The 23539-nt window shown below is 39.7% G+C and overlaps 1 protein-coding gene and 1 non-coding gene across 4 annotated transcripts in view; both read left to right on the top strand.

Moving 5' to 3' along the window:
* CHD6 (chromodomain helicase DNA binding protein 6) overlaps window positions 1-23539 on the top strand; it is a 238513-nt gene that overhangs the window by 56286 nt on the left and 158688 nt on the right. For all 3 annotated transcript variants that reach the window (XM_049779100.1, XM_049779101.1, XM_049779099.1), the window contains exon 2: window positions 19867-19918. In XM_049779100.1, the coding sequence (XP_049635057.1) occupies window positions 19886-19918 (33 nt within the window). In that variant the 5' untranslated portion in view covers window positions 19867-19885. The remainder of the gene's footprint in view (window positions 1-19866; window positions 19919-23539) is intronic.
* On the top strand, window positions 5631-5794 carry LOC126019320 (U1 spliceosomal RNA). The gene has a single exon (XR_007499047.1). It is a non-coding gene; the product is annotated as a U1 spliceosomal RNA (small nuclear RNA).

Below are 23539 nucleotides of genomic sequence, written 5' to 3'. Positions count from 1 at the left end.
GTAATGTAAGGTATTTCAGTCCTCATTCCCTTTTTTGTTTTGGGGCCATCCCCAGAAGTGTGAGGGCTTACTCCTAGTACTGTGCTCAAGAATCATTCCTAGGGATGCTTAGGGGACCATATTCACTGGCCTGGGGTTGTACTGGGGATGGCAGGATGCAGAACAAGTACCTTAACTTCTGTACTTGATCTTATCTATTCATTTTCAGCTACTTATATTTCTTGAAATATTTTTGTAGGTCATTTAACTTGTAAATAAACAAACAGGTTATCTAATTCATTAAATCCAAAGAATTTGCAGACTGCCTTTCTTTTTCATTTGGAATTAAATTGTTAATGAGAAACTTCCACTATCTTCTGCTGCCATCATTTTTACCAACGTGTGTGTGTGTTTTAATGGCCGTTCAGATATCTGTTCTTAGTCTCAATAAAATATCTTTGCTCTCTGTAAGCACTGTCTTGGCTTTTACTTTCGTCGTGCTATATTCTTCTTCATATAGCACCTGATAAGACACTAAATCCTGTATTTTCCTCGCTCAGGTGTTTTGGAAGCCTGCAGTAATTTCCCTGTAAGAGTTATTAATAGGAACTATAGACATTTGTTTCGGAAGTTGGTGGAGATTCTGTGTGGCTTTTAATCAGCAATTGGCAAAAGAGGTTCAGGACTTTGGTCACAAGCAGCTAACTTCTGGGTGCAGAATCAGATGCCTCCAAACTGAGAGTTCAGCCTGGATCTAAGAGGTGGACCTAAAATCTAAATAGGAGTTCAATTCATAGAAAGCAAAGACTGCTAAGGAACTTCAGCATTACTCCATGGATAAACTTTACAGTGGATTGTAAATGGTAATCAGCTATTTAAATTGCAATCATTATTAGAGTGAGTAACAATAATAGATTTGGAATTTTGAGGTAGATTCTGCAGAAGTTCCTAATCTTATTTGGCGTACTACCCCCAGGCACACATACCTCCCCCTCAGTGACTCTCCTGGAAATCGACTTTCTTCAGAAGAACAAACAGAAAAGTACCTCCCCCCATTATACCTGATGCTATCATGCTCTTGTGGGAGGCAGGGATGGGGTGCCAGTGGTATTGTCCATCTTGGGAAACATTGGGATGTAAAAGGATAAAATCAGATATAGTGATGGAGCCAGCTAGTGAATGTATCATTTATAAATTCATTCCATGTAGTCTCTCAACTACTGATTATTTACTTATTTACTTAGTACTTATTTACTAGTGGAATATGATAGGTATAAAGTTGTTTATATTTCAAAAAGGTCATATTTTTTTGTTTGTTTGTTTCTTGTTTTTTGGGTCACACCCGGCAGCATTCAGGAGTTACTCCTGGCTCCATGCTCAGAAAATCGCCCCTGGCAGGCATGGGGGACCATATGGGATGCCGAGGATTCCAACCACCATCCTTCTGCATGAAAGGCAAATGCCTTACCTCCATGCTATCTCTCTGGCCCCAAAGGGTATATTTTTATCTTGAAATTGATACTGCTTACTAGATAAAGCAACATGCTCTTCTCTGTGATTCTTTTGCTCATTGTGGCATGAATTCCTAGACCAATGGTATAAATGAGTAATACATGCCAGTCTGAAAACTCTGAAAAGATCAGTGATATAAATTACTCTGATATAAACCTGTCAAAAAAGACCAATTATATGAATAAATAAATAGTGATATAAATGAATGATTACATAGTTATTTATAAAACTAAGTCAGTAGTTACTTTTGTTTTGTTTAGGGACCAGTGATGCTCACAGGTTACTCCTGGCTTTGAGCTTGATGAGGCGTTGGGGAGCATAAGGGGTGTCAGGAAATCAAACCCAGGTCTTTGTTCAAGTACTAGTACTACAGACTATATATCAAAGCAATTGCCCCTACCTGCTTTACTGTTGCTCCAGCCCTAAGTCAGTTTTAACAGCATATTATTTGATAGTAGAATATTAGTTTGAAGTAGATGGCCATATCTATTTATACTGGCTTGTTAGACAAATTAGATGAACCACACACACACACACACACACATATATATAATATAATATATATATATATAATATAGATGGTGTTACTTGTTTTACATTTGCCTCTTGTTGACTCCTAGATTTAGAGAGTAGGAGCATTTCATGGGCTGGAGGTGCCTATTCTCAGCCACTTCCCTGTTTTTCAGGGTTTTCTGTACTTGCCTTGGCAAAAACTTCTAAAATTGATTTCAGTCATATCATGCAATAATTTGAATTGTTTGTTACTCTACAGGCTGGCTCTGCATATTTAGAATAGTATTCTCTCTCTTTTTAAAAAATAATTTTTTAAATTGAATCACCATGATACAGATACACAGTTATAAATTTGTTCTTGATTGATTTTTAGTCACACAATGTCCAACACCCAACCCTTCCTTCACTGGTATACATTTTCCAACACCAGTATCCCATTTTCCTCTTCCCTTCTGCCTCTCCCTCTATGGGCAGACAAAGACATATATATCCCTCGCAAGCACTGTGGTTTGCAATATTGTTCCTGAAGAGGTATCATGCATATCACTTTATCTCCTTTCAGTATCCAGTTCTTGTCCTGAGTGATCATTTTCAACTATCATTGTCATGATGGTTACTTCTTTAACCTTAACTGCACTTCCCGGCTCTTTGTGGCAAGCTTCCTACCATGGATCGGTCCTCAGACCTTTGTTTCTATTGCTTTTGAGTAATACTACCAGATTATCTTTTTATTGTTTATATCCCACAAATGAGTGAGATTATTCTATCTTCGACTCGTTTCACTAAGCATAATCTCCATGTCTATCCATATATAGTAAATTTCATTTTTCTTAACAGTGTAGTATTCCATTGTGTAGATGAATTATAGTTTTTATATCCACTCATCTCTTCTTGAGCTTGTTTCTATCTTGTTTTTAGATTTTAGTTAGTGTTGACTAGTGCTGCAATGAATATGGAATTCAGAGGCCTTTTTCTTCATTGTGTTTTTGGATCCCTAGGGCATATTCCCAGGAGGGGTTTTGCTGAGTCATATGGAAGCTCAATCTGGATTTTTGAGGAATGTCTATATTGTTTTCCTAAAAAAGGCTGGACCAGTTGACATTCCCACTGAATATCCCTTTCTCCCAGCATTTGTACCAGCACTGGTTGTTCTTGTCTTTTTTGATGTTTGCCAGTTTCTGTGGTATAAGATGATATCTCATTGTTGTTTTGATTTGTGATTTGCATCTCTCTGATGATTAATGATGTGAAACATTTTTTCATTTGCCTTTTGGACATCTGTATTTCTTTTTTGCAAATGTTTCTATTCATTTCTTCTCCTCATTTTTTGATGGGGTTAGATTTTTTTTCCTTGTTAAGCTCTACCAGAGCTTTTATAGACTATTTCCTCTTTTTAAAATTAATTTATTTGGAGACCAGAGTAATAGCACAGTGGGTAAGGTGTTTGCCTTGCAATTGGCCAAATCGGGTTTGATCCCTGGTATCTCATATGGTCCCTCGAATCTGCCAGGAATGATTTCTGAGCACCAAGCCAGGAGAAACTATTGATCACTATTGGGTGTGGCCCCCAAAAATACTTATTTATATTTCTTAAATTTTGGGTCACACCCAGCAGGCTCTTGGGACAATGTGAAGGATCTGAGGGATCAGTCCCTGGTTCTCTATGTGCAAAGCAAGTGCCCTACCTGCTGCTATACTGTCTCTCCAACTCCTCTTTTTTTTTAAAATGGGGTCTTGAAGGTAGAAGAAGATTAAGAACTATGATTTAAAAACAACAACAACATCCAAAGCTTGAAATAGTCTTTTGCAATTGATATTGAATGGAAAGTCTTAGATCTTCAGGAGAGTACTGAAGATAATGAGTGGAGCAGCTGAGACTGTGGGATATGGTAGCTTTCTGGGTTCCTGCAGATAACCACACATAAGATGTGGAGAAGATGCTTCAGGATTTCTATCATCAACCCTGAACAGAAGGGACTTTTTGTCAGATTCAGAATCTGTTACTTGTCTTTAAACAAATAGTTAAAAAAACCCAAACATTTGGACTTGTGTTTTACCTTAACAGAATTATAGATGTGGGGGGAGGGACCATCTCTTCATAAAAGGATTCCACAAATTTAGTTGATGTTTTTAGATTATGAATCTAAAACATTAGCTAGCTTTCCTATTTCTGCTAGAGTGCAATACTGAGCCTAAATGATCAGAAATATGGGATTTTTCTTTCATTATTTATCTCAAAGATAAAAACTGATTATTGTCTGACTCTTTCAATGGGTTTACTTGGTTTGTCATTGTCTGTCATTGTCTATCTTTCCAGATAGATGTAATTAGTTCCTTTCTATCAGTTACTCTAAAACTGATTTTAATAATTAAGAGTTGAAATGGAAGGCTTTTGTGAATATAAAGAATTTTAACAATTGCTTGCAATTTTGTTTCTCAAGGTTTTATTTATATTTATCTTATGAATTATTTGGTTTGTATTACTTTTGTATGTATTACTTTTGAAAGGTCCATCCATCTTATCTACAATGTACTTTTGTTTTATTTTTTTGTTTGTTTTGTTTTGTTTTGTTTTGTTTTTGGGCCACACCTGTCGGTGCTCGGGGGTTACTCCTGGCTGTCTATTCAGAAATAGCTCCTGGCAGGCACGGGGACCATATGGGACTCCGGGATTCGAACCAACCACCTTAGGTCCTGGATCGGCTGCTTGCAAGGTAAACACCTCTGTGCTATCTCTCCAGCCCTACAATGTACTTTAAAGGTCCTCTTGGATGGTAGTTTTTATCAAGCTATTTTCAGTGGTTCCTAACTGACCATGACAGGGTCAAAATCAGTTCTCTGTTCCATTGGTTCCAGCCTTTTTTTTTTTTTTTTTTTTTTTGCCATGAGGGCCCCCCTCACTTTTATTTTTCTAGACTCTTGTGATTTATTTATAGACTATCTTCCTAACCTCTGCCTACTCTGAGTGCTCCAAATAGAAAGTCTCTAAATCCTGACCTACACTTTTGCTATATTTATGAATTTACAAGCCAGTTGATATACTGTTAAGAAGTCTGAATTAGAGTCAAAAAAATTTAATTATTTGATTTTTTTTTCCCCTTTGGGGAGTGTGTGTTGTTTTTATTTTTATTTTTGTGCCACCCTGGCATTTCTTGGGGCTTACTTACAGCTCTATGTACTCTTGGCAGGCTTGGAGGACCATATAGGGTTCTGGAGATGGAATGCTGGTTGGCTGTGTGCACGACAAACATCTTACACACTGTACTATCGCTGTGGCCTTAGAAATCTAATTCTCATACTTCTGAATAATTGTGAACTTTTGGACAATCATCTGCAAGACAATTAATTCTGAGTCTTTTGTCCAAAGAGGAATTTCATTGCTTGAGCTAAATTCTCCCATTCACTGTGCTTCATCGTCACTGCCTTGTGACAGTTCATTGAAATAGAACTCTTCTATCTTTACTCCCAAAAAATGATTTTGGTGTCCATTCTACAAATGAGAAAACTGAGACTAGAGAGAAGTCACAACCCTTCTGGTCAGAACCTAGGTATTTTTATAGTCCCAGTCTAGAGGCATTACATTGCTCACTAAAGTAATTTTGAAAAATGTAATTTTGAAAAAAGTAATACTTACTTGGCAGGGAAGATACCATAATCACGAAGGTGGTTTTCCTAGAGTGAGGCTTATCCATTGCACTCCTGATGTGCTGACCCCTGCGATTTCCCCAGTTGTGGGAAACTCAACTGCATAATTTTTGGTAGTGGGGTGCTGCGTTCGCGCTCTCTTCTGTTGGGGAAAACAAAGGTTAAGCAAAGGTTTTAGTTTATTCATGAAAAGGTATAGCTTTCTAAAACAGCTTTATTACTCTGGGAAAAATGATCAAAAATTAATTTTTATATTGATTGAGTTACAGTGCTTTGCAATCTTGTTAATGATTGTTTCTCGTGTATATTATTTTAATACCATACCCATCACCAGATACAATGTACCCACCTCCCTCTCCAATGGTTTTCAGTACCTCTTCTGTTCAGCTTTGTTCCCCCCCACACACTCACCTACCCCTCTCTGCCAACACATACTTGTTTTCAAGAAAATACATTGAAGTATAATTATCAAATGGTCTTGTGTTACTGGTGAGTGTTCTTAAGACAGTACGGAAACCGTTTTTTTTTTTTTTTTTGCTACAAGTTTAACACTGAGTGTTCTGTTTTACTTGTTTTTGTTTGGTTTTGGTTTTTGGTGTTTGGGCCACACCTGCTGACGCTTAGGGGTTACTCCTGGCTATGAACTCAGAAATTGCTCCTGGCTTGGGGGACCATATGGGACGCCTGAGACCGAATCGAGGTCTGTCCTGGGTCAGCCACGTGCAAGGCAAACGCCCTATCATTGCACCATTGCTCAGACTCCTTATTTGTTTTGTTTTTGTAATGCTTGGGAAGGGCTATATCTGCTCAGTACTTGAAGCTTGTGCAATGCTCAGGGGCCCACGCTATATCAGGATTTAATCCAGGGCTCCTTGCATACAAAATATGGGCTTCAGTCCTTTTAAGCTGTTTTCTAACTCTCACTTCCTCCTTTTTTGGAAATGCTCAATGCTGAGAATCAAACAGATTCTCACATATGCTAGCCATACACTTTCCTACTGAACAGGAGACATCCCTGACCCTATAGCTTGAATTTTGAGGATTTTGATCTGAAGTGGACTTGGCTGTCAGGAAGTTGGTTTCTTCAGTTCTGTGTTTACAGATGTGATTTTTAACTTTTGGGGTGGATGACTAAAAAACATTTAGGTTTTACTTTAGTGTGGTGTTTGATAGTTCTGATAGTGTCTAACCTTTTGCTTTTCTACCTCTACAGAGAATGAATGCCACTGATAGTGATTCTTACCAATTTGATTTTGTTTTTGTTTTTGTTTTTTTGTTTTTGGGTCACACCCCGAAGTGCTCAGGGGTTACTCCTGGCTCTGTGCTCAGAAATCTCTCCTGACAGGCAGGGGGACCATATGGGATGCTGGGATTCGAACCACCTTTGGTCCTGGGTTGGCTGCTTGCAAGGCAAACACCCTACCGCTGCACTATGTCTCTGGCCCCAATTTGATTTTTATCACCAGAGTAGGAATTAAAATTACATTTTTTTTCCGACTGAAGAGATGAACAGTTCTCTTAAAATATGCATATGTGTTTCAATCATCATTAAAATTAAAGTATTAGGATTAAAGATTAGGAATTAAAATACTTTTTTTCCTGACTAAAGAGTTCTCTTGTATTACACATGTGTTTCAATCATCATTAAAACTAAAGTATTTGCCATTTGATCTCAAAGGTCCCATTCAGTTCTAATTTTGTAGATATATCATTTTTGGAATGTTTCTAATCCACAGTGACAGACCTACCGTAGTTTGTATTTTACACTCTTTTCTTTATACTATCATATACAGCAGTCTTATCACAATAACATTAATATGACACTATTTAGAGTCACTAGAAATAAAGACATTTCACTTAGTAAAAGCATTGCTACTATTTTATTTATGTGTATTTTTATTTTAGTTTAGATAACATGATGAAAATAGTTTTTTTAACTTTATTTATTTATTGATTAATTGATTGACTGGTTGTTGGGCCACACTCAGCTGTGCTCAGGGGTTACTCCTGGCTCTGCACTCAGGAATTGCTGCTAGCAGGCTGGGGGACCACATGGTGCTGGGAAACGAACTGGATCCCTCCCAGCATGGCCACATGCAAGGCAAATGCCCTACCAGTGTGCTGTCTCTTTGCCCCTGATTAAAATAGTTTTGATGAATGAAATTACTGGCCCCTCTATTTCCATAAAAGTTCCCCAGACCCTCTATCTTTATCCTTATGTTATCAAGTGTTCATCTTTTTCTTCCTCCTAACTCCCTGTATCCCACTACTTGTTTATCTCAGTTTTGCAGTCAAAGGCTAAGGATTTGTCTTCATTTGATACTATTTTCTTGTTTTGTTTCCCTATGTGCCATGAATGAGTGAGGTTCTCTGGTATTTACTCTTTTATTTTTGTTATTTCTTCTTTTCCCATGGACTTATTTCACTTAACACGATGCCCTCTAGTTCTTTGCAAATTGGAGCAGATTGTGGTATTTTGTCTTTTCTCATGGACTGCATATTTGTTGCCCAGTGTATATATGTTACTGCTTCTTTGTTCATTCACCTGTCTTTGGACATTTAGATTGTTTCCATATCATAGCTATTGCTCTTAGTGCTGCAATAAACAAGGTATGAATATATTCTTTTGAATTACTGTTTTTGTGTTCTTGGAGTAAATGCCAAGCAGCAGAATTGATAGGTCATAGTCATGGTTTACTTAGAATGAGATTATTCTTAGAATAAGAATTCTTATTCTATTCTTTGAACTATATTACCATAAGTTTATTCTTATTCTGTTTCTATTCTGAGTTTATTTATTTGTTTATGGATTTTGGCCATGCCCAGGAGTGCAAAGGGGACTGTGTGCAGTATCCCATTGTTGTCTTTATTATTGTTGATGCTGTTGTGATAACCAGCAGTCATATCTCACTCTGCTGCAGTGCTTGCCAGAGTTGTACTTTTTTTATTTGTGCTTGCACACGTGCTGGCTGTGGGCTGCTTTCTGTACTTGTGCTCTTGAACATTGGGTTGAGTTATTTGTCAGGACTTACAGTGGTGCTTGCCTCATGCTGGCCACGGTGCCTGCACATTTTGTTTGGTGCATCTGGATTATTGGTATACTGGAGCTGTCTGGATACTACTGCTGCTTAGCACCGCATGGTGGTTTTGGAGATTGATTCATGACCTTATATGTGCAAGGCAAGCCTAAATGAGTCAGTCCTCCAGCCCCAAGAGAGAGAAAGGTTTTTATTTCAAGTCTTGTATAATTCTCTTATGTGAGCCTTCTTTCTCTTTTTGTTTTTGATTTTGAGCCACATCTGGCAATGCCCAGGGTTCACTTCTGGCTCTTCATTTTGAGATCACTCCTGGTGATGCTTGAGGAATTAACCATACAGGGTACCCGGGATCAAATTTGGGTTGGCTGCCTGCAAGGCAAGCTCCCTACCCACTGTCCTCTAACTTTGGCCCCTCACTTTTTGACCAACCTTGGTAACTTCAAATTAACATACTTAATTTATGCATCCAAATACGGTGCTAGAAAATAGATAAAAGTAATAGTTGAAATAAATGTGGATCCTGTATTTTTGGCCCTCTTTCTTTTTTGGGGGGGGGGGGTGGGAAATGCCTCCCTACCAGTGCTTAGGTTCCTAGGGGCTATTCCCAGTAAAATATTCAATGCTTACACCTTGTTAAAGAAGCATTTTATCACAGCAGTTTGAATATTCCATTGTGCACAAATGTTTTCGCCATATTCTAGTTTGCGGGGGGGGTGGGGGGGGAGTAGTACTGGCTGGGGTTCAAACCCAGGACTTTACTCATGCAGCAGAGTGCTCTACTCATGTTCTACTCACTCGTGCTTAACTACTGAGCTACCTTCCTTAATATTAAAGTACTAACTATAAAAAAAGAAGGGTTGAAAAGATAAGTTGGGGAAGTTTCTCAGGAAAATATTTTTTTTTAATGTGAGAAAATTAGAAGTACAGTTCATGACAGGTCAAATATTCAAATGTAGTAATGGGAGTTCCATTAAAAATAAAACAGCAGGCCAGGACTAAGGAAGAAATAGCACAAGAGGGTTTCCCAGAACGGAGACTAGAGTTTTCGCATTGTGAAATAATTCTAACTTACGATGCCAGCCTCATGAAAGAAAGTAGACGATCCTAGAAACTTTCCAGGAAAGAAGAGAGGTTGCCTAGAAATGATTAGGTAGCAGAATGTTTCAAGTTCCTTACCAAATGGACGGAAGAAATAGGATAGTGGAGTGGTGCTTGCTCTTACAATGCTCAGGGGAAAATCCATCTCCAACCTGTGATTTACTAGTCACCAAACTACCAAGGTAGACTAGAAGTGTGTTTGTACTTGGAAAGTGCAGAAACGTGTCTCTTGTTCATGTGTGTCCTAGGGAGTTAACATTACTGCTCACCCAAGAGAAGAACCAAGAATCTTCTCTTACTGGAAAAAAAAAGGGAAGGGAGCTCCAGGAAAATGGGGAGAATACCTAGAAGGGATGCTTAGAAGCAAATTAGAAAGAATATTGGTGACTACAGACACAAGGGGGAAAATAGAACTGAGATTGAGAATAGTTTTAGGATTTGGGTGTGAGCTGGCAACACCTGACACGTTAGCAGTTCACAGAAAACAAAATTTTATAAAATAAGACATTTCTTTTTCTTCAGGAAAAATTACATAAACCTTTATTCACAGTTTATAGTTTAATTATGAATTACATATTGGTTTATTAAGTAGTGGTGGTAATATCTATATTGGGAAACTAATATTTCCTGTAATCAAGAACTACCTGCTTTTCTAAATAAAGTTTTATTGGAACTTAGCCAGACTCATATGTTGGTATATTGTCTATGGCTGTTTAGTATTACAACGGCAGAATTGAATAGTTGCCACAGAGGAAACCTACATGGCCCACAGAGACAACAGTATTTATTATCTGGCCTTTCATAAAAATATTTGCTGATTCCTGTTCCATAGGAGGAAGTGAGTTGAAATGTCTAAATCTTGAGACATGTAGTAACTATATTAGACATGGTTTTTTAAGACTGTGCTAGAAATTGACAGCAAAAATAGGTAAAGATGAAATGATTTTTTTCTGAGTAGACCCTCTCAAAATGGGAGGAGTAGAGTTATGGGACTGTTACTTTTTGTTTAAGGCTTTGCATTATTGTTATTTTTTTTGTTGATTTTTGTCCTTTTTTGTTCATACCCTGAAGTACTCATGGTTTATTCCTGGTGGTGATTGTGGAGGGGACTATGTGTTGCCAAGAATTGAACTATGTTCTGCAGACTTGCAAGGCAAATGCCTTAATCCCTGTACTTTCTCTCTGGTCCCTACTTTTTTTGAGTGTGGGTGGGGAGAAAGGTGGTGGTTAAACTTGGCAGTGTTCAGGAGGCTTTGCACTCAGGGATTACTCCTGGTCAGCTCAGGGGACCATATGATGTGCCGGGGATGGAATCTGGGTTGGTTGTGTATGTAACACATGTCCTACCTGCTATACTATTGCTCCTGCACCCTTGCCCTTGAATTCTTTTATAATAATTGTAAAAGAATTGATAATTATTTTTTGGTAATGATAATTGATATGAACCCAAATGTTTTGGTTTTGGGGTCATACCTATTGATGCTCAGGCGTTATTCCTGAGTATTAGTAGTACTTGGGGGACCATAAGGAATACCAGGGATTGAACCTGGGATTGGCTGTGTGCAAGGCAAATGCCCTACCCAGTCTAAGTACTATCTTTCTGGCTTTGCTTAATACATCTATTCCTTTGAAGAGATTGAGGGGGGGGGTTATATGTTTGTTTTTGGATCACACCTAGTAGGGCTTGCTCCCAGTGTGGTGCTTCAGAATTGCTCCCAGTAGTTCAGGGATTGTGCAGTGCTGGGAGCAACTCTGAAGCCATGGCTTCTGCATGCAAAAAAATGTGCTCCAGCCCTTTGAATCATACCCCTGGGCCCTGAAAAAGTGTGAACTAGGAATTCTGAGAGCTCTTACTGGATATGATAGACAAGACAGGAAAGGGAAATAAAGAGGTGACTACTTAAGAAGGTGCAAGCTCAAAGCCTTTTCTGTAGTTTTCTGTTTATTCACTCTTTTTGCTGTAGGTATTCAAGAATCCAGAATCAGGCACTAGTTGGGAAAAAGATGACATTGAAGTGATATTGCTACTATTGCTTTGTGTTTTTCACAAGATGCTGTCAGGGTTTGGGGAAGTTGGATAGCTGGAAAACATGGCATCAGAGCTGAGCTCTCAAGACCCAGAGACTAAAACAGAAAGGGCAGTAGAAGGATTTCCGACATGGACACTTAGCTGAACAAATAACTGAGTAAAGAGGGTTAGTTTCAGAATCTAAAAGTGTTCAGATGGTTGCATGGTAGGAGATGGCAGAGCATTGGGCCAGGATCAGATAGCAGATACTATATAAGTGCTCTGTACTTTAAGGAGTTAAAAAAATTGTTTTGTTTTGTTTTGTTTTTCTTTTTTAACTTTGGGTCCTGTGTTCAGGGATCACTTTTGGTAGATTTGGACTGTTTAGTGCTTGGGATTGAACTTGTGTCAGCTGTGTTTAAGGCTAAGTGCCTTAACATCCTATACTCTCTCTCAAGGTCCTAACTTTACATAACCTTCTTTGGGGGACAGGCTATACCTGTCAATGAGCAGGGTTACTCCTGGTCTTACTTAGGGGACCGTGTGGGATGCTGGTGATTTGAACCCATGTTGATCATGTACAAAGTAATGTACATGTACCCTCTGCATTATCTTTCCATACCCCGATTTTGCAGATACTTTTGATGTAATTAGGGGAGTAGGAGGAAGTATAAAAAGTCGAGTCATTTTAGGGGCTATTTCAGGTTTAAAAATATAAACAATGGGGAATAATCTAAAGAAGTAGACTGCAAATGAATCAAGACATTCAGGAATTCTAAAGGCTGATGAGAGAAGAAAAAAAGAAAATAAGAATGAGTGAATTCCTGGCCAGTGACAGGTTGTAGGACCTTAGCCCCTAACTGGGGATGTAGGAGTGGATTTGTATGTAGGAAAAGGTAGTGCTGTTCAAATTTGGAAGAGGTAATATTTTGTTGTTGTTGTCTTGGTTGTATGCTTGGGATTACCAGACTGATTGGATATGCCTTGCTGTAGATCGGAAGAGAGAACTTAGATGTGTAAAGTTACTGAATTGCAGTTTGGGCTTGTTAAGTCTAGAAGTGTGATTGATTACAAGAGTTTCAGACCTTAGGGAGACTGACTTTTAAGAGCTGGACTTTACCTTGAGAAACCAGGGAAGCCCAGTTTTGAAAGCTTGTGGTGGTGGGCTGGCTGTCTGGAGAGAAAGGCCTCCAATTGACCTCTCAGAGGAGAATTTTGGAAGTGGTGGATGGCAGTGATAGTTGAACCACCTGGCAGTGCGCAGGGCTTACTCCTGGCAGTACTTTGGGAAGCATATGTGGTGATGGAGTCTCAGAACTTTTTGAGGAGGAAGTGGTCCTTTCTGTTAAAGGCTGTAAGGACTTAAGGGGAAAAAAGCTGAAGTGATATATAGTACAGTGAGTAGTATTGCAGACTTGGGTTCGATCACTTGCACCCCAAATGGTCTTCCAAGCCCCATCTGGTTCTGAACACATAACCATGGGTAAGCTCTGAGCATAGCCAACTTCCACTCCCCCCTCAAAAACAAGAAAAAAGCCCAACAAAACAAAACTGTATTTGGTAATTAGGCATTCCTTGCTAAGAGCAGCTTTGGGGAAGGAAAGCATTAGGGAACAGCTTTATGGGGGAAGTGAAATTTCTGGTATGTGTATGGGGGTGGGTTGTTCTATTTTAAGATCATTGAAAGTTTTTTGTTCTCGGTGTGAGAAATGAAAGTTAGAGGTTTATTTTTTAATTAAAAATTTTGTTGTTTTTTGGGTCTACACTCGGTGACTTTCAGGAGTTACTCCTGACTCTGCACTCAGGAATTACTCTTGGTAGGCTCTGAGTACCATATGGATGCTGGGGATCAAATCTGAGCCACCCACATGCAAGGCCCTGTCCACTGTACTATCCCTCCAGCCCTAAAAAGGCAGAGGTTTAGTGATATCTTTAGAAGGATTTATTCTTCCATTCAGACACTTGTTTATTGACTCACTTTTATGGGGTGTTGGCCACACCTGGGGACTCCCAGTTTTGTGCTGGAGGGCAAGTGGGGGCAGGTGTTGATAATGCCCAGGTAATGCTTCAGGTAGTTCTCTGGAGATGATGCAAACTTCAGATTGAATGCAGGTTTCCATGAACATGGGTTCATGCAGTCATCCAGAAATGTTCCTTTTCCCACACAAGAAGTACAGCATGAAGAAAACAAAAACTTACTTTCCTTGGTGTCAGATAGACAATACACTCATAATTATTTAGACATATGTAAGTAGCAAGAAGGGCCAGCAAGAAGCTTAATTAGGGCCAAAGACTAGGATTTGGGGGGATTTGAAGGGGTAGTTTTTTTTTTCCATTGGATGATTAGAAAGCAAGTTATTCATCAGGTGACACTGGAGGAAGAAACCTGAGGAAAATAAGAAAGAGCTGGCCAGCTTGCAAAGTAATTCAGAGGCTGAGGTGACTGAGGTTCCAGTGTTCAAGAGAATCCCACTGCTGTATAGAAAAGAAGAATTTCATTTTAGAGGTTCAAGTTCACAACTGCTCAGAGAAAGAAACCGGCAGCCAGTTGTGATTAGCTGGGATTTTTTTGTTGTTGTTCTTTCAGTACCAACTTCAGTTTATATGGCATTGTGACAGGTGTTTGCAGCACAGGAAAAAATTTTACATGAAAGTAATAGTAACCTGGGTGAGTTGTGGTGACTGTACATCAAAACCGTTAGTTAACAGGATGTGATCTCAGCTGTCATTAAGTTATTAAAATGATATATTTAAAAAATGAAAGTAACAGAATATTTCTCTCCTTTTGCTTGTTTTGGGGCTACACCCAATGATGCTCCTGGCTCTGCTCCCAGGAATTATTTCTGATGATGCTTGGGAGACCATCTGGAGCACTGCAGATCCAACCTGGGTCGTCTGTGAGCAAAGCAAGCTCCCCGCCTACACATTTTCAAAAAAGATCATTTGTCTTTTGAAGGGCATAAGGTGGTTACTAATATTTTGGCTGAACAAGAACAATGGTACTTTAAACCTTAAGATGGTTACCAGAGGGGCCGCCGAGGTGGCGCTAGAGGTAAGGTGTCTGCCTTGCAAGCGCTAGTCAAGGAAGGACCTAGGTTCGATCCTCCGGCGTCCCATATGGTCCCCCCAAGCCAGGGGCAATTTCTGAGCACTTAGCCAGGAATAACCCCTGAGCATCAAACGGTGTGGTCCGAAAAAACAAACAAAAAAAGATGGTTACCAGAGATAGGAGCTCTTCTTGAAGTTTTGAGGAAGTACAAGCTAAGACATAGAGTTCATCATAAGCTATGTGACTTGGAGAGCCTGTCTCCTTAAATGATGGGTGGGCCTGGGCTATGGGGCTCTTTCATGGTCTACACAGTTCTGTACATTCACCTGCCCTGCACCCAGTTTTTGTTACACACGAATACTGACAATGGGCCTGACTGGCCTCCGAAGAGAGGGTCACTCTCTGACACTGGAGGGACACCCACATATTGGCAACTGAAGACTCGTTCACCCTGTAATACCACAGATTCTCATCCCTTACAATTCTAGCACTGCACTGTAGGTGGTGCTTTGCGTACTGCAGGGACAAAGATCAGGATGGGAAGAGGTTTTAACCCGGAGTCCTCGTTAGGACCAGGATTCACACTCTGCATTTTGGTTATTCAGACCCTTGCTTTTAACTTCCTGAAGATCATATCAAATCCAACAAAAGACTCCCCCACAAAAAGTATCCAGCTTGTGAAGGAGAGAGAGAGACAGGAGTGAAGTATCAAACCTACCTCTTGCTCAGGAGTTGGGGAAAGAGGTGGTTGGTTAATTTCTTCCCAAGTGGTGAGCCCTTAGAAGTCTCTGCCTCCCTGATCAACTCTGAAATGCCGAGGGCATGCTTGTTACAGTCCCACATGTCCTTGTCCCCTTTCCTCCTAGAATCCCCACCTAGTCCCTGTGTAGGAGTACCTTTATGCCTGCTTCTTAGGAACCCACCTCGAAGTTACTGGTGGGTGGAGAGATATAAATACTTGTTCATTGTGGAAAATCAGAGCCATGGCTTATTTTTAAACTTGTCACATATACTTTTTGTCCCCACTTGCCTGATAAAAAGGATGGAGCCTGTTAGAAGCAGTGATCTCTATCCTTGCTGGAGTTGTGTCTTCTGTCTTGTCTTGTCTCTGTCTTTATAAAGGACTATAATCATGGCCTTCCTATTATCTGGCTATACACAGCTGTACTCAGAGCTTACTCCTGGCTCTGCTCAGGAATCACTGTTGGGTGGGAACACAGAGGACCAGATGTGGTACCTGGACTCCAACCTAGCATAGCCGTGTGAAAGGCAAGTACCTGACCTGCTGTACTATCTTTCTGACCCATGTTTTATTATTTTAATGTATCTAATATAGTACTGAAGAGCTTGGAAATGGCTCAGACTAAAAATTCTATTAGAGAATTTTGGAGCTGGAGAAAGATCGGGGTGTGGGTGGGGAGGAGAAGGAAGAAAGGGAAAAAAACCTTTTGAAAATGTTTTTATTGAAACCTGGCACCTGTTTTTTTCATAATAGAAGCACTGTTAGGGTAGTGAGTATAAGAGGGAATGGAATTTTTATTTTTTAACTTTTGTAGTATCCACAGCTTACCCTCCTCTGAAAGTAATTAGATGCTACATCCAGCGATAGGCAATGAAATGTGGCGAGGAGATCAGGAGTCAAACCCATCTTCAGATAATTTCTGAAGTGATAAATATTATTTTTGTCCCTTGAAAAAAATATTCTGACTTGTCCACACACTTAGGGATTTCAAAATATGCCTGCATTATGTTTCTAATGAAATTGTGAGATACTGGCATTGCTGGTTCTTATTGAACCAAAAATATCTAATCACAGTTATTGAGTGATGACAGCATGTCCACAGAGGCGGTCACAAGTTTCAGTATTGCATAGAAGAACATGATTTAGGGTATGCCTCTTCATCTATGCCGCTTTTTAAAATGTATCCTTAGAAAAAGATTGCATATGTTCTTATTTTTTAAATGCTCCATAAGTGAAGTTAAAGAAAAAAAAAAAGATGGTGACAAGGTAGTGCTTTGCAAGTAAATTATGGAGTACTACTCAGAAGTAAAAGTCAAAGATTCTTGTTGAATATCCATTGATACTGTGGATGACAACTGTTACCTTATAGGCTGGCACTATGCTGGTTTGTATCTGGTGTGCGCATGATTTCACAGCCATGTCATGAGTTTCATCAAAGACTGCCTCCAGTGAGCTAGAACAGTTATTATCACACCACTCCCACTCATTTGGATTTCATCATCCAGCTGCCACTTCCTCTTCCAGAGTGGGGTGGGCTTATCTATGAATATCAGTGGAAATGCAGGTGGCAGTTCTTGTGTATGGGGATGGAGGTAGGAGGAATTTATCTTCTTGCAGCCAGTTTTCTTCCTCCAAAATTCTTCCTCCAGTTTTCTTTCTTTGCTCCTTAACTATATCCAAGCCCAAGGGTCAGTTCCACTGCTTCCCCAGCTTTCCCAGTTTATGCTCATCTACCCTCTCCTCTTCTCAGCTGTAGGAGACCATGTGCCCAAGGCAGTGTCTGTTCCATATGCTCCCTTCCTGTGGTAGGCATTTTCTTTTTCTTTTTAATTATATTTTTGGCCACATCTGGTGGTGCTCAGGGATCATTACTGGTGGTTCTCAGGAACTATATATGAGGTGTGAGGGGTTGAACCAGGGTCAACTTTGTGCAAGGCAAGCACATTAACCCCATTCTTTCTGCCTATCTTGATTTTTCATATTTTCATCTCTCTTCTTCCCTGAGCTTCATCCAAGGTTTATTTCTTAATGATTCGTTTCCTTGGGCTGAATTCCTAAAAGATTGGAATAGTTTATTAACTTAGAGGCACCTTGCCTGGGCACTCTTCAGAAAACAGGTCCTTCGAATCCATTGCTGGTGGCATTGACTTGAAAAAAAGTGTCACTATCTGATTAGTTATACTGGTTTTCTCCACATTCCTGGCAGTGTCGGGCATTGTTAACTTGAATTCTCACTTACTTTCCTTAACTGGAAGTTGTTTTTTTAATGTATATCTCTATTACATCATACTATTTTAATATTGAAAATAATTTTTATTGCTGTTAGAATTTTTTGATATTTTTAAGTGATATATTCTTATTTTGTTGGGTATAATTATTTACAGTGTCAGATATGTGGCTGTTACTGGTTTTCTAGTCTGATCATTTGAGAGATAAATGAGATAACTGGGTGCAAACTGTACTGAAAAATTTATTTAAATTTAATATTTATTTGTATTTTGGGCATACCCAGTGGTACTCAGGGAGGGGTTACTCCTGGCTCTCCATTCAGGGATCATTCTTAGTGGTTCATGAGGGAGCATATGGGATGTTGGGGATTAGGCACTGGTCTTCTACTTGCAGGACAAACACTACTTGCTATACTATCTCTCTGGTCCCTAGGGGGTAACATTCATTGAATTGCCCTGACTTAGAACACTTAGCCAGTTCTCTGGAATTTTGGTTTTCTTGGTTTGAGCAATTATTCCACCAAATACCAATTCTTCACAGTGATTCTTTGAAACATTGACTAAGAATCATGTCCCATTTTCCTGCTTTGGACAGTTCTCTTTTGCTTTTCCCCACAAATCTTGAATGTGCTTACTTGGCAGCTTGTTGCTTCCATACTCCTCTGTTCTTTGTCAGTAGCAATATCCTGGCAGCATTTTATGGTCCTTTCATGAGAAATACCTCTGACTTGGATGCAGATTGGGGCAGAAGGGGCAGTGGAGGGGGAATGTGCTACAAGGAGAGAGAGGTTGAGGACTCAGTGGACAGATATTAAACTAATAACCTTATTTTGGTCCCAAGAATAATTAAAATGACAAGCCTTTTGTATTTCTATTGCCCCCATACATATATACTCCATGAAGGTACTTAGAAAATGGGATGCTTCTATATCACCTTGATTCACAGATGAGAAATTCTCAGGAACCAAAGGATATTTATTCGCTTCTGGGATGGGTTCCAGAGGGAGTGGTGATATGCAGCGTTGTCCAAGGACTCAAAGTAAACAATTGCCAATGTCTGCATCTCAGCCCTGAGCTGAGATTGGTGAGTTATCCTTTGTGTAGGAGAGAGGTGAGAGTCTGAGAGCTGAGAATTTTATTTTTATCTCTCTGTATACACTAGGATACTTGTAGAGCATCAAGGCCAATTACTGTACTGCTGTGGTTTTTAAGTCATTTGTGAGGGAAAAGTTCTATCATTCAGGGGATCATAGTTGGGTTTGCAGACAGGGACTTAATTTCAGGGTACACTTGAACCTACTATTTAAAAACTAATGAATTATTGAACTAGTGTTAATTCATCAAATAATTATATGCCTTTTGTTTTAAACATTAAATGGTATGGGAGCATATGATGAAATGCAAAAGACTTGTCTGTCATCCCAGTGACAGTTCTCCAGAGCTACTTTGAACTCAGTTCTTTCTTGTTGTGTATGTTTCCATTTATCAGTTATAGACATTCTTTTTTGGTTTGGGTCACATCCGATAGAGCTCAGGGGTTACACTTGGCTCTGTGTTCAGGAATCACTCCTGGTATCATGTGAGATACCAGGGATCGAACTTGGGTTGGTTGTGTGCAAGATAAATATCCTACCTGCTGTGCTTTCTATCCGGTCCCAGTTATAGACATTCTTTAGTGATTTTCTTCACCCTCATCTGCAGGAGGAGGGGTTAATTCATCTTTGTCCTCTCCTCACTAGTAACATCATTATTTATATGCTCCTTCATTTCCTTTGTAATTTAACATGTCAGCATCTTTTGTAGTGTGTTTTATCTACAAAAACATCTCAGACTCCACCCCATATGGACTTGTAAATTGAGGAGTTACAGGGTTAGACAGATATGAGTCCTTTGATTCTGGGAGTTGTTGGGTTAGAAGACTGCTGATTATAAATGTCCTGTACCTGTCCTGAGACCATCTGTTCCCATGTTTCTTGTGTGTCACAGTTAATCCTAGGCTAATCTGAATATTTGTTTTGGATTTTATCATCATCTTTGCCTTTTATGTTTTACAGAAGTAAATACCTTCAATAGATGATAATGAAAATACAGAAGAAAGAGAAGCAGGTAAGTCTTTTTTCAGGGATGGCATCTAGCATATACTGGGCCTTTTCATTTTTATTTACTTTTTAATAACAAGAAGAGACTTTGACAATTTTGACTTATCTCTTAGCATCTCATACTTACCCTGCTGCACTGCTTCCTTCTCTTTCACCAGGTGATAATTGAGACTTAACTCTCTTAAAAGACGTACTGAATTTTATGTATATTCGGGTCTAGTCCCTAACAGAATAAATATAATGACAATTGTAAAACAGAATATTATTCCAATTAATGTATATGTATGAGAAACTTTTTCTCCCTTGAAACAGTTCCAGGCTTTATAAATGAGGAACGTGATCAAATTTTTGTTTGTTTGCTTGTTTTTTTTTGGGGGGGGGGGTCATACCCGGCAGCGCTCAGGGGTTACTCCTGACTTTATGCTCAGAAATCGCTCCCGGCAGGCTCGGGAGACCATATGGAATGCCGGGATTCGAACCACCATCCTTCTGCATGCAAAGCAAACACCCTACCTCCATGCTATCTCTCCGGCCCACGTGATCAGTTTTTAAAGAGTTTGATTATCATCTTGGATAGTTCAGCTTAAAGCATATTCATCAAAAAAAAAGTTTTGTGGGGCCGGAGAGAGAGCACGGAGGTAAGGCGTTTGCCTTTCATGCAGAAGGTCGGCAGTTTGAATCCCGGCATCCCATATGGTCCCTTGAGCCTGCCAGGAGCGATTTCTGAGCATAGAGCCAGGAGTAACCCCTGAGCGTTGGCGGGTGTGACCCAAAAAACAAAAACAAAAAAAAAACTTTAGTTTATGTCACTTTGTTGAAGCTTCCTCAGAGAAAATAATGTTTATAGGAAGATTATAAACACCAATTTGTTTTGTTTTGTTTGGGTGCCACACCTGGTGGTGCTTAGGGCTTATTCCTGGTTCTGTACTCAGAGATCACTCTTGGCAGGATGGGTGGGTAAGTGGGAACAAGACATATATGGTGCTGGAGATTGAATCCAGATTGGCTGCGTGCAAGGCAAGTGCCTTACCCACTGTACTATCTCTCTGGTCTGGAATAAACACCAATGATTTGACTTGAGTTTCTGGAAGAGGTGATTAAACCTTGAGCCTGTGTGACCCATCCTTTGAGAAACTTTTTCTCATTGGTATTTCTATACTTTGGGCAGTTCCATTTTCCAAGTAACTTAGTGACCTCAACCACGTGACTCAGGGAAATGAAATAGCTCTCTCTAATGGACTCATTTTCATTTTGCAGATATTAATTTCTCCTGGAACCCTATGGGTGGGTTAAATCTTTCCTCTCTGTTCCAATCCTGGGTAGGCAGAGAATGGGGGACTCTATGGTCTGTCCCTGTGTAATAGGTCTTTGTGTAACTAAAGCGAAACAACTTCTTTGGGGGGAATAGTTGCCGGAAAAGCACTGACTAGATCTAGTCTCCACACCAACTTCTTCCCACACTGACTCTTAGAGGTGTTCGCTGGTAGACAACCACAAGAATGAGTTCTTTCTGTCTGCCTGGAATTTCCCTTGTGGATTTTCTCAGACAGATGGGTTCAGCAGTGTGTGTCCAAGGGCTTCCACTGCTGCTTAATTATAAGTGGAGAATTAAATACAAAGTGGAGAAGAACCCTCGTGCTCATCAAAAAGGTAGGTTCTTCATCATTATACATAAATGATAGTATGTCCACCTGATGTCACTATTTATCATAGAGCACACTAATCTCCTGTAACTGTTGTCACTTATGTTATATGGGCAGATTTATAGTCTTTAAACCTTTGTATGTTGTATTTTACTTAGTTAAATAAATTAGTATTTAAGCATTCTTTACCAAAATGATGTCACAGAGAATTTGGCTTTCTTTCTTTGTGGCGAGGGTTTGTTGGGGCCACACCTGGTAGTGTCCAGCTTGTCCAACCTTCTGTCTTCTCTTTGGCCATACATTTCAGTTTCTTTAGAGATTTTATGGGTTTTTAAGAAGGTCTTTGGCAGGCCTGCCAGTTATAATGTAGCCTTGGTTAGGTGAGTTTTCATTTTAGACCTCAATAATGTTGATGAGTAGGATTAGGATTTTATTTTAAAGTTAATATTTGATATGGTAGATGAGCAAGTTAGTTATGCATAGCCTTTCTCAGGATGTTGGTCATGTCCTGTCACGGGTATTTATGAATGATATGGTATACTGATGACTGAATTGCAAGAACTTTGCAGAACAGCAAGTAGTAAATCACAAGCAAGCTAATGTAACCCCCAGTTGTTGGCATTGCATGTGTGTGGAGAGAGTGGCATTGTACATGCTCTGGAGTATATTTGTACTTTGATTACAGAAAGGCAGGATTGAAACTGAGTACTATATAGCTGTGTAATTTTAGATAAATTCAGTCTTTTTTTGGTATGTATGTATGCATGTATGGATGTATGTATGTATGTATGTTTGTATGTGTGGTGTGGTAGTATTCCTGGCAGTGCTCAAGGCTTACTTCTGTTTCTGCTCTCAGGGATCACTTCTAGAGGGGCTTCAGGGATTTTATAGGAGGCTAAGGGATTGAATTTGGGCTTGCAGCTTGCAAGACAAGCACTCTGTCTTCTGTGCTATCTCTCCGATTCCATATTCTAATTTTTGTTTGTGTATGTGTGTATTTTTGGGTCATTCCTGGCAGTGCTCAGGGCTTACACTTGACTCTGTGTTCAGGGATTACTTCTGGCAGGGCACAGGGGACCATAAGGAGTGCCAGGGATCATTCTCTGGTCAAGCATGTGAAAACCCAGTGTTCCGTTGCTGTGGCCACACCACATTCCTTTTCTATGAAGACAGTACATTTTACGTAGGCATTGCCTCTCTGCCTTTGCAAGTGGCAGTGATATGGGTCCAAGATGGCCTTAGTTCTGGTCTCAGGGTGTACTGTGGTGGCCAGAATTAGGATCTGATTACAGGTAAGCCAAGAAGGGAAGGAACACAATAGTCTTTTCACTCTAAATAACTGGCATACATCTATTTGCCTTAGAAGGTACCACCCAAAAATTTTTTTTTAGGAATGTTCTATCCTATCCTGACCTGGATTGTTGGAGTAAACGTCACACCACATGGGCATATTAGGAAATTGAATAGCTGGGCTTTCAAGTTTGCTCAAAGCTGAAATTGTTTGGAAATGAAACTTAGTTTCTAAAAATAATACAGGCATTTAGTACTTTCCCTCTCTTCTTCCTGACAAGAACTTTCCCTGTCAGCATTTCAGTTCCTTTACAAGGGATTTGTATCGTTTAACTAGGTTTACAGATTTGGTGGTGGTGGTGATGGGGGGTTATACTTAGAGATGCTCAGGGGTTACTCTTGGCTCTGTGCTCAGGGGTCAGGATCAGATGAAATTCCAGGGATCGAACCCCAGTTGACCATGTGCAAGGCAAATGCTCAACCCGCTGTGCTAGTGCTTCGGCCCACAGATTAACTAGATTTAAATAATAGATTAAAAATATATTTTAGACATTTTATAGATGAATAATTTTTATCAAAGCAGTGGGTTTTAAGACTGAGAGGCTATGCCCAGTTGGATCACCAACTTCATGGTTTCCTCTCCCCCTCCTCCTAGCACTGCCTCAAGTGTCCTTGGAGGTCTCTGAGAACTGCCA

Source organism: Suncus etruscus, chromosome 9 (genome assembly GCF_024139225.1).
Source record: "Suncus etruscus isolate mSunEtr1 chromosome 9, mSunEtr1.pri.cur, whole genome shotgun sequence".
Taxonomy (NCBI): Eukaryota; Metazoa; Chordata; class Mammalia; order Eulipotyphla; family Soricidae; genus Suncus; species Suncus etruscus.
This window is presented reverse-complemented; position numbering and strand designations above follow the sequence as displayed.